We start from the raw sequence: 16112 nt of genomic DNA, 5'->3' as shown, positions 1-16112 counted from the left end.
TTGGTTTTAACTGTTATTTGAGTGTGGTTTATTTTTTCCTATTTCCTCTTGTGTGTGTTTTGCTTTCTCTTTGGCACTAAGAATTCCTTCAAGTATTTTCTGCAGAGCTGGTTTAGTTGTCATAAATTCCTTTAGTCTGTTTTTGTTGTGGAATATCCTTATTTCTCCATCAATTTGGATAGATAGTTTTGCAGGATAAAGTAATCTTGGTTGACAGTTATTATCTTTCAGAACTTGGAATACATCATTCCAAGCCCTTCTGGCTTTTAAAGTTTGTGTTGAGTAACTTGCAGTTATTCTGATGGGCTTGCCTTTGTAGGTGACTTAATTCTTCTTTCTAAATGCTTTCAATATACTTTCTTTGGTTTGTGTGTTTAGTAGTTTAATTATAACATGGCAAGAAGAGGTTCTTTCTATAATTTGTTTGTGTGGTGTTCTAAAAGCTTCCTGTATCTGCATTGGCATTTCTTTCCCAATTTGAGGAAAATTTTCTTCTATGATTTCATTGAAAACACCCACTAAACCTCTGGATTGAAATTTTTCTCCTTTTGTTATACCCTGAATTCTTATGTTTGATCTTTTCATAGTGTCCTGGATATCTAGAAATTCCCATTCATACCTTGCTATTAGCTTGTCTTTCTCTTTGTGGGACTGTATTAGATCTGCCACCTGGTCTTCTACTTTAGATATTCTGTCCTCTCCTTCATCCATTCTACTGGTGAGACTTTCCATAGAGTTTTTTAATTTTATTTACTATATTCTTCAGAGCCAGGATTTCAGCCTGGTTTTTCTTCAGTATTTCTATTTCCTTACTTATGTCTCATAATGATCTCTTTATTTCATTAAGCTGGTTTCCTATGTTCTCTTTCAGGAGTTTGTTTTCTTCTTTAATTCCTTTGTTTTGTTCTTTGATTCCCTTCATTTCTTCTCTGATTTCTTTGAGCATAGATACCATCATTTTCTTCAAATTTTTGTCAGGAATTTCATCTAAAACAGTCCCATTGGTGATCATTTCTGATGGATTTATAGTTTTTGGTGGGACTGTACTGTCTTGGTTCTTTGAGTTTCTTGTATTATATTGTAACGACCTTTGCATCCTGAATTGACTTGATGCTTGGGTTTTCTACTTATCTTTAGTGTTCCCAGATATGGCAATCCACCTCTATATACCTTCAGGATATGAGTTCAAGGTGCAAGATGTAGCTCCTGTCCCCCAGTCAAGCCGCAGAAGTAATCTTAGGTGTTGAGTTTGCTTGCTAAGCAAGTATTCTAGTGGACTGGGTAGAATAATTTACTGGCACATTCTAAACTTCAACTGAGTAACATACACAATCAATAAAAACCAGAACAAAGTGTGCAATCATGGGTATTAAAACAGATAGTCATAAAAGCCAACATCCCTAAGGGTGTGTGTTGTTCTACACCCTTAATCTTGTCATCTGGGAGGTAGAGATTTCTGTTCTGAATTGGGTTTCCAGGTCAACCTGGATCTGGATCAGACCTTGCCCCCAGCAATGACAGAAGCAAAAAACAAAGGCCCTATAGATATGAAAGCATCAAAGGCAACAAAATTCAACCCCCAAATACAGGTTCTTTAAAAATGGTAAAGCCAACCAAGAATATATACCCCATAACCTGCCCTAACAAGGAAAGAGAGATTAGCTATTGCAGGACTATATACCTGTTTTTTTTTTAATTTTTAATTTTTTAAAATTAGTTTTTTATTCAGCAAATACAGGCAGTTTGTTACCATTATTAGGCTCATCCATGACCTACCCGCTCCCCACTGTCTTCTCCTTGTTGAGGTATATGGGTCATGCCTTGTGGAGTTAGCCCACAGTTATTGGTACAATAAATGTCTCTGCATATCCTGACCCAACATGTGGCTCTGACATTCTTTCTGCTCCCTCTTCTGCAAAATTTCTCTGAGCCATGTTGGGTTCAGTTTTGGTCTACTTCAGTGATGAGGTGTTGGGGCCTGTTTATTGTTTCTTTTGTCAGTCAGCCTCCTTACCTTTTGGGGTGCCTTCCAATATCACCAATGCTGAATGGCTGCCTCCATCCCTCTGTGTTGTGATACGCAGCGACAGGGGTACCTCTGATCCGCTCTGCTGGCTGCGCTGCCACTGGGGGCTGAATGATGGAGGTTCGTGGTTCTGATGGTGGCGGATGGGAGTGTTCAGACTTCTGAAGTTGCTGGCATTTTTAGTAGCTCTTTAGTTGATCTTAGCTGTCTTTCCTTCAGATTTCTTAACTTTGCAAGAAGGCTGATGGACTTGAAAAATCTGTTACTTGGTCTTTGCTGCTGCTGCGGCCACACAGCATGCCAGGCAGGACTGTGCCACATGGACATGCGGATTGTGGGTTGTGATTGCTGTCAGTGGGGCTCTGGCCATTTTCCTCCTTTCTGGTGGGTCTTGGTCTCTCCATCTCCTCCATTTGTCTGAGAATAACCTATACTCCTTCACTTTTCAGAAGAAGTGTGCATTTTGCTGGGGTTTTGCTTAAATCCCTCCCTAGGCTGGTTTATTGTGGCTCCTAAGCCGCCATCTTACCCAGAAGTCCAGGAGTGATTTTTTTTTTAACTATTACTGTATTTTAGTAATTCAATATCCGTTGGTAGTGATTGCTTTTGTAAAACTTATGTATTCCTAGGAGAATACTGGGGCTTGAGTCTGGTGTATCAATATCATTCCAGCAGAGGAAAGTGATACCTCAACTCTACTACAACTTAGTCCCGTTGAATTTGTAAAATCTTCTACTGAAAGAATGAGAATGATTAAAAAACTTCCAGCTAATGACATATCCCCAGATGTGCAATTCCCAGTGCACAAACACAAGAAACACCAATGTAACATGACCACCCCCAGATTACTAATCCCACAGTAATGGTCTCCATTGAGAAAGAATTAAATGAAATCCTAAGCAAGGTGTTGTAAGTATATTCAGAAAATCAAGGAGGACCCAAATGAACTCCTGAATGAAATCCAAGGGAACACCAACAGTTGAATGAAATAAGTCTGTATAGAATATGAACATTCAATAAAGACATACAAACAATGAAAAAAAATATAACTGAACTGTTGGAAAGAAAAAATTCAATAAGTAAAATATAAATCCCTTGGACATACTTACCTATAGAACTGATCAAGAGGAGGACAGAATGTCAGGATTTGATGTCAAGATAGAGAATTATAACATTCACATAGTGAGAAAGATAAGTTAATAAGACAGTATAGACAGGATATTTCAGATCTATGGAACACTGACTGAATCTAAAAAGCCTGAACCCTACAAACTATGCAACCTATTGTATGGACAAGAAATATACAACTGTGCAACACTGGCATACAGCCTATGGGGTAACAAACTGCCTTCTGATTGGACAGGAGGCCCACTCAGTAGGTGACAGCTCATATATGGCGCTGGAAATGAAGCCAGTGCCCCTTAGGTAGGTATCTCACAATCCCCACAGATAATCCCCCATTGTTCTGTGGAGAAGCTGAGTGAGTATCCCTATCAAAATGTGTCTCAAAATTATATGTATATCCCCTTAATCAAAGCTGCTCTCATCCTTGTTTGGAGAATCTATTTAATTTTACAGATGATAGAGAATACTGTAGAGAACAAAGAACTACCAATTCATCAAGAAAAGATAGCTAACTGCTCATCATAAGACGTGCCACCTCTGTGATATTTTGGGGCCCAAGAAAAACTGCAGAAGAAGCAGCAACACAAGTACTGCTCTCAGTGATAGTCTGACAACTGCCCCCAGGACAATAGCAACAAATACTGAGGTGAACTCAAACACTCTGTAACAGAGATATAGAGGCTACAGTGAACTCATCACTAAAAACAATCTGCTAACACATCTAAGGCTCAGGGATTATTGCAAAAGGGGGCTGGTGGAAAGATTATATGAGCCATAGAGTAGGTAGAAATATCCTGTGGCACAGCCCCTCCCAGAAACTAACAGAGGCCCTAATTACCCACAATCAACACCAAGGATCCTACTGTGGAGGACTCTCAGGGTAATGAAGACTGGGAGTAAGGGGATACAAAACTATGTCCTACATATATATAATTAAAAAATATAAAAAAATATAAAAAGACTGAATCTATGAAACATTGGCATAGAGGGAGATAAATTTCATGCTAACACCACAGGAAACATTTTACAGAAAGTCATAGTAGAAAATTTCCCCAAATCTAGGCAAAGAGATACTCCAGGTACAGGAGGCATTTAAAATACCAAACAGGTAAATCCAGAAAGGAAAAATCCTCCCTGTGTCATATTGTAATTAGAGGACTAAAGATGCAGAACAAAGGAGCCATATTGAAAGGTACAAGAGAGAAGCATCAAGTCAGTATAAAAGGAGACTCATCAGAATAATAGAAGATTTCTCAATAGAAATCTTAAAAGCTAGGATTCAATGGAATGGTGTACTTCAAGCTCTGTCTTCTACAGCTGCCACTCAGACCACTCTACCCAGTGAAACTTTCATCACAATTGAGGGAGAAAACAAATACTTTTTATATGTTCAAGCTAAAGGAAATAATGATAACTAATAAACTTGAAGGATTCCTTCAGACTGAAGAGAAGGATAATAACAATCATGAAAGTATAATCTATACTAGAACAGTAGTTAAGCAAATGAAGAATAGGAAAACACCAAGCATTATGAAATCAATAAAATGAGGACTTAATGTACATAATCTGTGTCTTTACATCTGATAATGTTTGTTAAGTGAATTGAGTGCACCCATGTGATATATAATTAAACATCTATTAAATTATAATGTTCACTTGTTATATTGTTCCCTTAATCAGTTTGAAATGACTTTTGTATCTTTTCTCAATAATTTTGGTTTGAAGTCTATTTTGTGAGATATTAGGCCAGTGAACCCTATTTGTTTACAAGTTTCATTTGCTTGGGGATGCTTTTTTCCATTCTTTCAGTCTAAGGTTGAGTCTTTTTTGATGGTGAGGTGTTTTTTTTAGAGGTAGGAAACAGATGGATCTTAGTTTTTTTGCTCATTTTAAACCCAATTTACTAGTTTATATCTTTTGATTGGGGTGTTTAAGACCATTTATATTAGAGTTATTTCATAGGTTAATTTGATCTTAATAAAAAGATGATGTCTTTATGCATTGAATGCTTCTATAACCTTTGGGACAAAACACATTTTCATTTTGCCTTTCCAAGGACATGTGATTGCAAACTAAGTTTTTTAAGGAAATTGTTTGTCAAATAGAAGTTTCAAAACCTTAGTATAAGAAAAAGCAAAATGAGAAAATGCCCTAACTCTGGCTCCTGAATGTGTAATGTGATACTATGATTTGTTTCTACATGGAGGTGGAAATTAACTCACATGGTCTAAGGAACTGGAATATGACCAAGGATGTTCTTGGGCAAATGAGGTGTCTTTAGGAACAGTCGATATTTCATGTCAGGGCCAAGCCACATAAGTAAAACTGATTATTGTAGTAAATGAAAGAATTACTATTGACATTAAGATATAATTTTCCCATGGTGCTCTGGAATTCAGAATTGACTTGGTGGAATGTCAGCTACTGGGAATGACCTCAAATGCCTCATTTGTATCTGAAAGCCTGGGATATTAGAAACATTGACTCTCTCTTACTCTTAGTCATTTGAAGGTACTTTTTGACCAATCAAGTGGAAATCAACATAACATTGCTACACAGGAGAAAAAAGGAAGATTTGATATATTCTTATTTATTTGGAGGGGTCATTCAAATTGTCAAATGAAACTTAACCTTGTGTGCATAAAATACTATTTATCTGCTACATTATTCCTATACTGTAGACTGTTTGACAGCTCTGTGTAAATATCAAATAGACTCCAAATAGAAACTTGAGTTTCAAAGACAGGAGACTTACTGCCAGATTGGCTACATGGATGAAAGAAACACTGAGAAGTTGAAGGCAGACATTTTGAGGATAAAAACAGCAGGAACCTAATACCCTATGTTAGTTATCTACTGTGAAATAAATTACCCTAAACTTAGTGATATAAAAATAGCAAAAATATTATATCACTTGGCTTCTGAGAATCAAGAACGTGGACACACATGACATGCAATCCTGTGCCTCAAAGTGTCTTGGGAGCTACTAGTGGGTGTGCCAGCCTCACCCATGGGTGCTTGTGAGGGTGAAGGATTCCTTTCCCTCGCTCACTTGGTGGATGGCAGGCTTTGGTCTCTCACCATGTGGGCCTTTCCACAGGGTGATATGATATCATAATGGCTGGCTTCTCACGACATGAATTCGAAGAGATCAGCATATGATCAGATCAGAGCCTCATTCTTTGAAGATCTGATATTAGATACCCTCATTTTGGCTACTTTTTATTTGTTGTAATGTAAGCAAGGCACTGGATTCAGCCCATCCTCAGATACAAGTATTTCACAGGGGATGAACTCCAAAGTTGGCTATGTGAGTTTTTGAAGGATTCAGTAGCAGAGTATCACCAAGATACTTTGAGAAGAGTGACTTAACAGAAGGTTACTGTCCTGATTCTGCAGCCTAGAAGGTGACAAGCTCTGTGTTGAAAGGGTTGCTTCCTTCTGGAAGGTGGGGTTGAGGGATACCATGTTCTGTGCCTCATTCACAACACCTCATGATTTATTGGCAACTCCTAACATTCCCTGGTCTGTTGAAGGATCACTCCAGCCTTTGTCTTCACTATCACATGGCATTTAGTCTCCCACTGTGGATATGTTTCTATGTTCAAATTACCCCTTTTTAATAAGACGAGCAGCCATGTTGGGTTCGAACACACCCTAGCCATCTTTATTTTCAAAGCACCACCTTTCAAGTAAATTCACCTTTATGGGCTCTGTAGACTTTAAAAGCTAGTACTTTGACAAATTTTTACGGGGTGTTGAAGTCTCAGTGTATCTTTTGGTTGGTCACAATTTGATCTGTAATCTGGAACATTGGAAGCCATCTTTGGAAGGTGATTACCACAGGTTGTTGTCTAGAAGACCACGGGAGGAGGCAGTGCTGAAAAGCTTGGTAGATAGGACCGCCTGATGGAAGCTAGGGATGCAGTGGTGCCAGGCAGCATTTAGAGTTATGAGAAGACTCAGTTGTGGGGCTGGAGAGATGGTTCAGCAGTTAAAGGCATCTGCTTGCAAACTGCCAGACTACGGCTGATTCCCCAGTATCCACATAAAGCCAGAGACACAAAGTGGTGCATGCATCTGGAGCTCATTTGCAGTGTCAAGAGGCCCTGGTATGCCTGTACTCTCTCTGTGTGTCTCTCACTCTCTCTCTTCTTCTCCTTTTCTCACAAGTAAATAAATAAAAATATATTTAAAAAACTAAGAAGAAGACTAAGTCATGTCAGAAATGCTAGACAAGCAGAAATGAAAACAAGTTGGTGTCCCTGCATGTCACTTTACCACTCCAGAGTACACAGTTTGATTCCTTTGCTAGAAGTCATTTGACAGGTAGCTCTAAGCATCACACTCTCCTACAGGACTGAACAGAACAAGGTAAAGTCAAGCAATGATGCTATGGGCCAGGCATACGAACATACTTAGCAAAAGTTCTGCACTGAGCTTCCCAGAATGCTGCAGTAAACTCATACTTACCACTGGAGATTTTCAGCTATGGAGGATAGTGCAATAATGCTCAATATTTGTTGGAAATACATGAAATACAAGCTCCAGGTGGTTCACAGGTTCAACATTAGGTTATGCTATATTTCTTTTTGATATCTTGCAGTTACTATGATCTAACTCCTTTAGTAAATGAAACTAGGGATGTATCCATATTTACATAAGCTGAGAAAAATTTCTGAGGCACTAAGTGAACTTATAATGTTTGAAACTAGGCATTATTTATATCATTATGTACAGCCATATTTACAGAGCCAGTCTGGGGGAGGGTAATTCTTACTGTTGTGGTAACTTACCTCCTGCCCATTATCTCCTCATTTTTTACCTAAGCATCTCTGAAGTCAAGATTAGGCCACGAGAACTGTGCAGAGGTGTAATCCACAGGGAATAGAAGTCTTTCCTAACAAACGCAAGGTAACATTTGTGGATCTTGGAGAGTAGTGCTTCCACCTTTTGGTGATCCATCTGCAAAACTGCTGTTCGAAAGGAAACGTCTGGAGGCGTATATAAGTTACAGCCAAGCTGAACAACTCCCAGCTCCTTTCGTCCTGAGTGATTGTGGACAGTTCCAGCCTTTGCACCTGCTGTTTTCACTGCCAGAGCAGGCTTCCTCCTCTCTGCACCTGCACACCTCTACCGAGGGCTCAGTTCCTCCACACAGCTCCCGCTTCCCACAAGTCTGCCTGGGTAGCCCTCCTATGTTCTACAGCTGCTCCCGTCCTTCCTCCTGCACAGCATCTTAATATTTCTCTTCGTCACTCCTTTGTAAGACCTACCAGGGAAGAAGGCAGGGTTTTTAGGCCACCACAGTGGCTCCGTGACCTACTCAATAGCCTGGCATTTAGGCACTCAATGAATATTTAAAAGATAGCTAGAGCCTATTTAGAATTTACACTAAAAAAAGCGAAGCACAACTTTCATCCCAGGAAGCCCAAGGCCAAGCTTCCACTAGTGACACTGTGGTTTTTTTTTGTTATTTTTTTTTGACATCTCATTAAGCTTGCCCGTCATTTTAATCAGTTTTCTCCACAACTGCTCTATCATACACAGCAGGTAATATTTCTCCCACCCAACTCTTGACACATGACAAGATTGAGGCAGCAAGAAGTTCAAGAGAAGGCAGAATTAGAATGAGAGTTCAAGTTTGAGGGTTAGAGTCCAAGTCTCCTGCCTTTTCAGTTACAACTTGCTTGTTTCTGGGCCTGTTCTGCGCCCCCACATCTTCCTCTGTCTCTCCTCTCTGCCCTGTGCCAGTGGGGCGGAATTTGGGAGCTAGGCCCTCAGCTTGGCAGGGGTGAGACACTTGGAAAGCTTCCAAGGTCAGCAGTGTCTTGATGTGGCTGATGGTAGGGTAGGGAGTGAGATCCACTTTGAACCTTTCAGCATTTGCCACCTGGGGCACCAAGCACAGGTACGCCATGGACACCTCATCGCCTACACAGTATTTCCCTGCTGTTTTCTGCAGGATCTGCTCCAGAGCAGTAAAGCCAGAAGCAATGACCTTCTGCGCCCAGGTCAGCTGGTTTTCCTGTCCCACCTGCTTTAGGACAGACAGGTTCTCCAGGGGCTGGATGCTGCTGGCGATGAGGTTAGAAATCTCGCGCACGCTGGCTCTCTTCTTTGGGTCCTGCGGCAGGAGCCGTGGAGTGGGGCGAGTCTCCTCCAGGTAGTCAATAATGGCCAGTGACTGGCCAATGATGAGTCCATCAATCCTCAGGGCTGGCACTTGCTTCATGGGGTTCAGTGTCTGAAATTCCTTAGAGAACTGTTGCCCTCCATCCTTTATGAGGTTGATGGGTACTGTCTCATAGTCAATGCCTTTCAAGGCCAGAGCAATTCGAAGTCTTCATGAGCAGGAGCTTCAGAAATAGGAATAGAGGATGGGCTTCCCGGATTGCATCTTACAGGTCGGGCGACCCCCACCTCGTCCAGCCAAGAAAGTCTGCGCTGGGATTCCACGATGACCTAGGCCTAGCGGAATGCGGGCGAATAGGAGGCGCCTTTTTTGTTATTTTTTTTTTTTTTAAAGATACATTAGGAAATGGTGCTTTATAAGAGATCTACTTTAATACGATGAACATATTCACATTATGTCTTGGATATACATAAGTAAATCTTTATAGTAGACTGTCATATACTTGTCTTTTGAAGGTCAGTGAGCAGTTTCAGTTAAACTTAGTCTCCTCTGTTAACTCAGTTTCTCTGGAGGACAAGAAAGCATTTCTTTTCCATGGAGGGGGCAGACTGAGTAGCAGTGGTCTGATTGCCTATTGTCATTAGGACAGAAGCCATTTTCTAATGGTTGGCTCCTGCTGTAGTTCATTCAGCTCATCTTGCCTGGCCTGGCCACTGGGTGTCTTCTGTTGGCACCTGCCTGTTTACTCAGCATAAGTTGATGCCTCTGGTACAACCAGGTCTTACCATGCATTTGATCTTTTAAGTCCTTCACTGTATATTACTGCTATCTCACATGTGGTCTCTTGTGATTCACAAAATCTCAAATCTCTTGGCCTTTTGAAAGCTTCTCTTGCATCATCGCTGTGTGTTTCTGAGGCTCCCTGAGGTCTGTGTACCAGTGTTCCTCTTAGCACTTCTGCACCACACCCCTGCATTGCCAGGCATCTGTGGGTATCTTTCCAGGGCACTTCCTAGAAAGTCAAACCCAGGTGACTTCCTCTGTTATTCCATCAAGCATCCTTTGAGCTTTATAATTTTTTTTTAGTCTTTTATTTATTTATTTGAGAAAGAAAACAGGAGGGAGGGAGGAGGGAGAGAGAGAGGGAGGTAGAGAGAGAGAGAATGGGCATGCCAGGGCCTCTAGTCACTGAAAACAAACTCTAAACGCGTGTATCACCTTATGCATCTGGCTTATGCAGGTACTGTGGAATCAAACCTGGGTCCTTGGGGGTTCGCAGGCTAGGGCCTTAACTATTCAAGGACCCTATGATTTTTATACTCCCTACAACCAAGGTCTTGGGAAATGGAGCCTGGCCCCTGCCTGCATGATTCAGGCAGCATGTCAGCCTTGCTCTTGCATCCTCAAATGCCTCTCTACTTCATGACTTAAGTTGACAAGCTCTGTGCTCAGTCCTTTTTCACCTTCATGCCTGTCTCTAAGTAATCAAGAGTGTTTTGGCTTTTGGAAAATTATTTCCCCTCGAGATATATAAAAACATTTTATTTGAATTGCAAAGCCAAGCAATGATTTATTTGAGGGGGGTGTGTTTGCCCTCCTCTAATTTAGGGAATGGGCCTCAAGGCTGTGGTTCAGCTTTACTGGTGAGAAGAGAGCAAGTTCAAAGAAGGGATGTGGGTGAGGCATGCAGGAAATAATATTTAATTTCAAAACTATTATTCTCATTCACTTGTAACCATACTCTATACTGCATTTGTGCTGTACTTATAGGATGCATTATAGTGTACAAAGTGCTTTAGCTATATAGAAAGGTGGTTAAAAGCCCAGAGTTTAATCATGGTTCAGCTACTTAACAGTCATGTGATATTGGATGAACTAATATAATTTTCCTCATCTTAAAATACAGACAAAGTGACCTATTCACAGAACCAGAATTAAATAAGGCTTCACCTCAGTAAAGCACTTAGCTTTGGTATATGGTATTTATTGGCATGATTTTTACTTTAGAAATGGAAGACTCTAAACAATAGCTTCATTATTGTTTTTTAAGCCATTCTTAATCTCTTTGGAGCCTGATTTCTGTCAGATTTGTTTTCTCCAACCTCAGCTGTGGATTCCTTCTTCTCTTTTGTTTAGAGTTGAGTAAAGAAAATGGAGGGTTTCATTTGTTTTGTTTTGAGATAGGGTCTCATTATGTAGCCCAGGCTCACCTTGCACTCTCCACACCTCTGTCTTAGTCTTCTGAGTGCTGGGATTATAGGCATATAACCACCATGCCTGGTGAAAATGGAGTCTTTAACTGTTAAAATATTTGGTAGTACATGTGCACCACTACTTATTTATATGGTCATTACACATGACCTTGAGCTACCTGTAGACCAGGCAGGGTTTGGGAGGTTTGCTGACTAATGCTGAGAGCCTGCAAGTCTCCAATGCTGGTGTTAAAGTCAGGAGAGGAACCAGAACAGTTCCAATCCTCAATGAATCTGTAGCAGTCCAACTGCTCCCATGTCTACTTCCACCCAGAAATCTGCCTTCCACTCTGTGTAATAGAACTTCTGCAAAGAGTTCACACTTCTAAAACAAAAGGCAGGAAGGGAGATTATCATTGGGAGCAGTTCTACTCCCTGTGGCAAATGTCTTATATTTAAGCAAAGGCTGCCTTGCCTGCAGCAGCAACAAAACATACTTTAATGTCTCAATAAATTACCTTGCCATGCAGGGAATACATGGGAACAGTTAATACAATTGTGTCATAATAATATGGAAAAATGAAAGTTTTTGAATTATGATTTAGTCATTTGACTAAATCTAATGAAAGAGTTTTAGGAATGGACATTTTTGTAATATTGAAAATGAGCATAAATCATCAAACTTAATCAGAATGATAAGATTTCTATTAGACTTGTAATTAAACAAATAAAACAAAAGAGGCAGTCAACTTTTAGTTTTGAATAGTTTTAGGAATGTGTCCAGATAATTGTAATAAATTGGGAAATCTGAAGCACGGATGGGATTTTGAAATCAAAGCTGCCTGTTTCTGTGTTATTAAGATAGAAATACACATAAATACACAGACCAACAAATAATAATTTGAAAAAAATCTTAGACAAGGTATGGAGTGAAAAGCAACCTTTTAGCCTAAACTTGAAGTTAAGAATCTATCCAAGAAAATATAAACTGAATATGGTGGCTCACACCTGTAATCCCAGCATGTGAAAATGCTGAGGCAGGAGGATTGCTACAAATTTGAACCCACCGTGGGCCTCATAGGGGATTCTAGGCTATCTTAGGATACATAAAGATCCTGTCTCAATAAAAAAGAAAGAAAGAAAAGTATCAATACTTTATTAAAAGCTAAATATAATTGAGACATGTAATATAAAGGTAAAATGGATTAATTTGGAAAATTTATTAGTAGTGCAAATGTTAGAGCAGTTGAAGATTGAAAAAAACAAGTAAGGCAGTAGAAAAAAATTAGAAAAGTTATGTTCAGTAAGCGTGGAGAGTTGATATTATGTATAGGCTTGTTGATATTAGATTGAAGTAATTAAACAAACAGTACATTCATATACCCAAATAGGGTTTGTTACATGCACTTAGAAAGGGATATAACAATGTCTTATAAAATTATAATATGCATAAATGTTGCTCTAACATTTTCACTTATAGAAATATAATACAGGAAAAATAAACTACAAATACAAATACATGCAAGGATATTTATTGTCAGAATTTTCATGATGTTAAGTACATTATGATCTTCACAGCATGGAAAGCTATGCCTCCATTAAGTGGAATGAACTAGAGCTCACTTAATCATCTCTGAGGGATTTCCATAAAATATTACTGGTTAAGCAAATAGATATGTGGAGGACTATGTATAATACAATATTTATATAAAATACCTCTCTTACATAAGTGTCTGTATATATGTGATTAGAGACGGACATGATAACATGCTGAAAAATTATTTTACTGAGAGAGAGAATTGACATGACAGGCCCTCAGCCATTGAAGTTGAACTCCAGATGCTTGCATTATCTAATGGGCGTGTACAACCTTGTGCACTTGCATCACTTTGTGTGTTAGCTTACATGGGATCTGGAGAGAGATCAAACATGGGTCCATAGGGTTCTCAGGCAAATGCCTTAACTGCTAAGCCATGAGATAAGAGTGATGGCTTGGTATGTAGCTCAGTAAAAGAGCACTTGCCTAGAGTATGTGAAGCTCTGGGTTCAGTCTTTGGGACCATCAGTAAGAAAAAGAAATATGATTGATGAAAACCAAGAGTAAAAATATCAGATTGAAAAGCAAAAGTACGATCACCAAACAAAAATACACACACACACACACACACACACACACACACACACACACACACATACACACACACACACGAGGGGGAAAAGATCAATTTAGGTCTATATGAATGGTCCTTGCTATTCTGTTAAGTATGTTTACAGAGAAATTTGTGCAGTATGACTCTAATTGACTAAAAATAATAATTGCCTGGATGCATATCTATAGAATATTTTTCTTTTTTCATGTGCTTAGCAGGTATGATATCATGTGGTGTGTGTGTGTGTGAGATGTGGTGTATATATGTGTGTGCACATGTTGCTCCTGAGCACATGCAGAGGCCAGAGAAGAAGGTGGTACGTCTCCTCCCATCACACATGCACTTGTTTTTTCTTGAGAAGGAGTTTCTTCACTGATTCAAGGACTCGCCATGTTCATGAACCCCAGTGATTCTCTGATCTCCTTTCTCCACAGGACAGGGATTACTGATCTTTGAGGCTATACTCAGGCTATTTCTATGAGTTCTTAGAATTTGAATGCAGTGGTCTCAGACACCCTTAAGGACATCACGCTTGCACAGGAGGTGCTCTTAACTTTTGTGCCACCTCTCCAGCTCCTATCTGTAGGTTTATATGTGTCCTCCATGCAAATATATACACTGTACTGGATATTTTATACTTTAAGCACTGTGAAGGGAGCAAAGATAAGAATGGTATTCTGACCTCCTTTTTATCATATATTATTTTGTTATAAAGCTTGAGTGGATATTGTAATTTCTATTATCCCAAACAAACTTTAATATTACCGTAGCTAGCCAAATGAATTTAACTACCACTGTAGCTTCTAGATTCTACAAGTATGTTGACTCTATCAAATAACATACCAATCCTAATCTGTGGCCAACATCAATGAAACCAAACTATCTTCTTGTCCCAAAATGAAATTATTCACCTTGTGCTAAGCAATTTCTAAGACACATTAACTGGTACTATTTCTCATCTGTTTGCCATTTGCTAGTAAGAAGTTGTTATTAACCTCAGGTTTACAAATATGAAAGGGGAATTCAGAAGACTTCAATGACTTGACAAAGGTTACAAGTTAAAGGTTAAATCCAGATCTCTATTTCCAGATTTTCCCCTATTAAACCACAAGTATTGCAAAGGAAGTGTTTTTGTGTCTTCTTCCATAGATGAGCAACTTTATGCACATGCCATGCAGTGAAATTTTCTTCTCTGTTGCCAAAGTGCCATTTATTCCTTCCTGCTGCCCTCCCCCTCTTCATAATGCTTAGCTGAATCTTACCCATTTGTGAAGTTATCTCGGTACCTCTGTTCCATGGAATCAAAATAAGACTTTGCCATGAGAGCTGCTCTTTGTTTTAGTTAAGATGCCTAGTGCTTAGGCTAGACCATGCCCAAAGTTTTCTTGGCTTGAGTGCCAAAGAAATAAGTAAAGTAAAATTCATAAAGAGGTTTCATAGCTGCAGCCTCATAACAGAAACAAAAAGAACTAAAATGTAAGGTGTAGCCACTGAACAAAAACAGTTGAGACAATTCGATTTTTAGCATTTGCTACTGGGAAGTGGTGGGAAATTCCACATCTGTGATGGTTAATTCTGTTGCCAACTTGATCAGATTAGAAACCAAGTACGAGACATGCTTCTTGGGTGTGTCTGTGAGGGTGTTTCCAGGAAGGATAGGTGAAGGGAGGGAGACATTCCCCCCAGAGTGGTAATGCTTCTAGTGGCAGGCTATATAAGAAGAAGCTCAGAGAGAACACAGGGTCTGGCTGCCAGTGTGACTTGCTGGTGTATCCATCTACCCTGTTGCTGCTGTCCAGCGTGGGCATTAGAACTAAGTATTGTCAGCTTTCCATTGTGGACTGAAGACCAGCCGCTCCCTTCAGAGCCAGATTGGGATTACTGAGGCAACCAGTCTCATGGGCTGAGCAGCTACTGGGTCCTCAGACTCTCCAGCCCGTAAACAGCTATTGTTGGACTGCCCAATCTATGCCCTTTAAGATAAGCTAATAATAATAAACCTCATGATAATACAGATTCATTGTATTGGTTTGGTTCCTCTAGGGAGCCATGGCTAATATGGCACACATGACTGTGCTTTCATTTCTTTTTTCTTTTTTTTTTTTGGGTGGGGGGTAATGGGCCCATGTACCTACTGCTGACCTGGAATTCCCTATGTAGTCACAGGGTAGCCTTGAACTCATAGTAGTCCTCCTGCCTCTGCCTCCTAAGTGCTGGGATTAAAGGTGTGCACCACCCGGCCTTGCTTTCATGTCTTAAATTGTACTTATGGTATCATTCAGACAGTGTAAATGTTCAAACTCTTGGGGTTGGAATTTGGTTCTATCTAGTAATGGACATGATGGTGTGACAGACCCAAGATTAAAGGATGTTATACAAGGCTGTTTAAGTGGAGCTGCTACAGTGATCTGGTATGGGAAAATGAATGTGAAAGGGGCACCTCTTCAACATCTCACTGCTCACACCTCCTGCATAATATAGAC

The 16112-nt window shown here is 39.8% G+C and overlaps 1 protein-coding gene across 1 annotated transcript; it reads right to left on the bottom strand.

The window, feature by feature from the left end:
- Positions 1-8789: 8789 nt before the first annotated feature.
- LOC101612833 (maleylacetoacetate isomerase-like) lies at positions 8790-9542 on the bottom strand. Its single transcript, XM_045152915.1, has one exon. It carries the CDS (start codon positions 9384-9386, stop codon positions 8790-8792), a length of 597 nt encoding a protein of 198 aa, XP_045008850.1. The 5' UTR covers positions 9387-9542.
- Positions 9543-16112: the final 6570 nt, after the last annotated feature.

Source organism: Jaculus jaculus, chromosome 1 (genome assembly GCF_020740685.1).
Source record: "Jaculus jaculus isolate mJacJac1 chromosome 1, mJacJac1.mat.Y.cur, whole genome shotgun sequence".
Taxonomy (NCBI): Eukaryota; Metazoa; Chordata; class Mammalia; order Rodentia; family Dipodidae; genus Jaculus; species Jaculus jaculus.
This window is presented reverse-complemented; position numbering and strand designations above follow the sequence as displayed.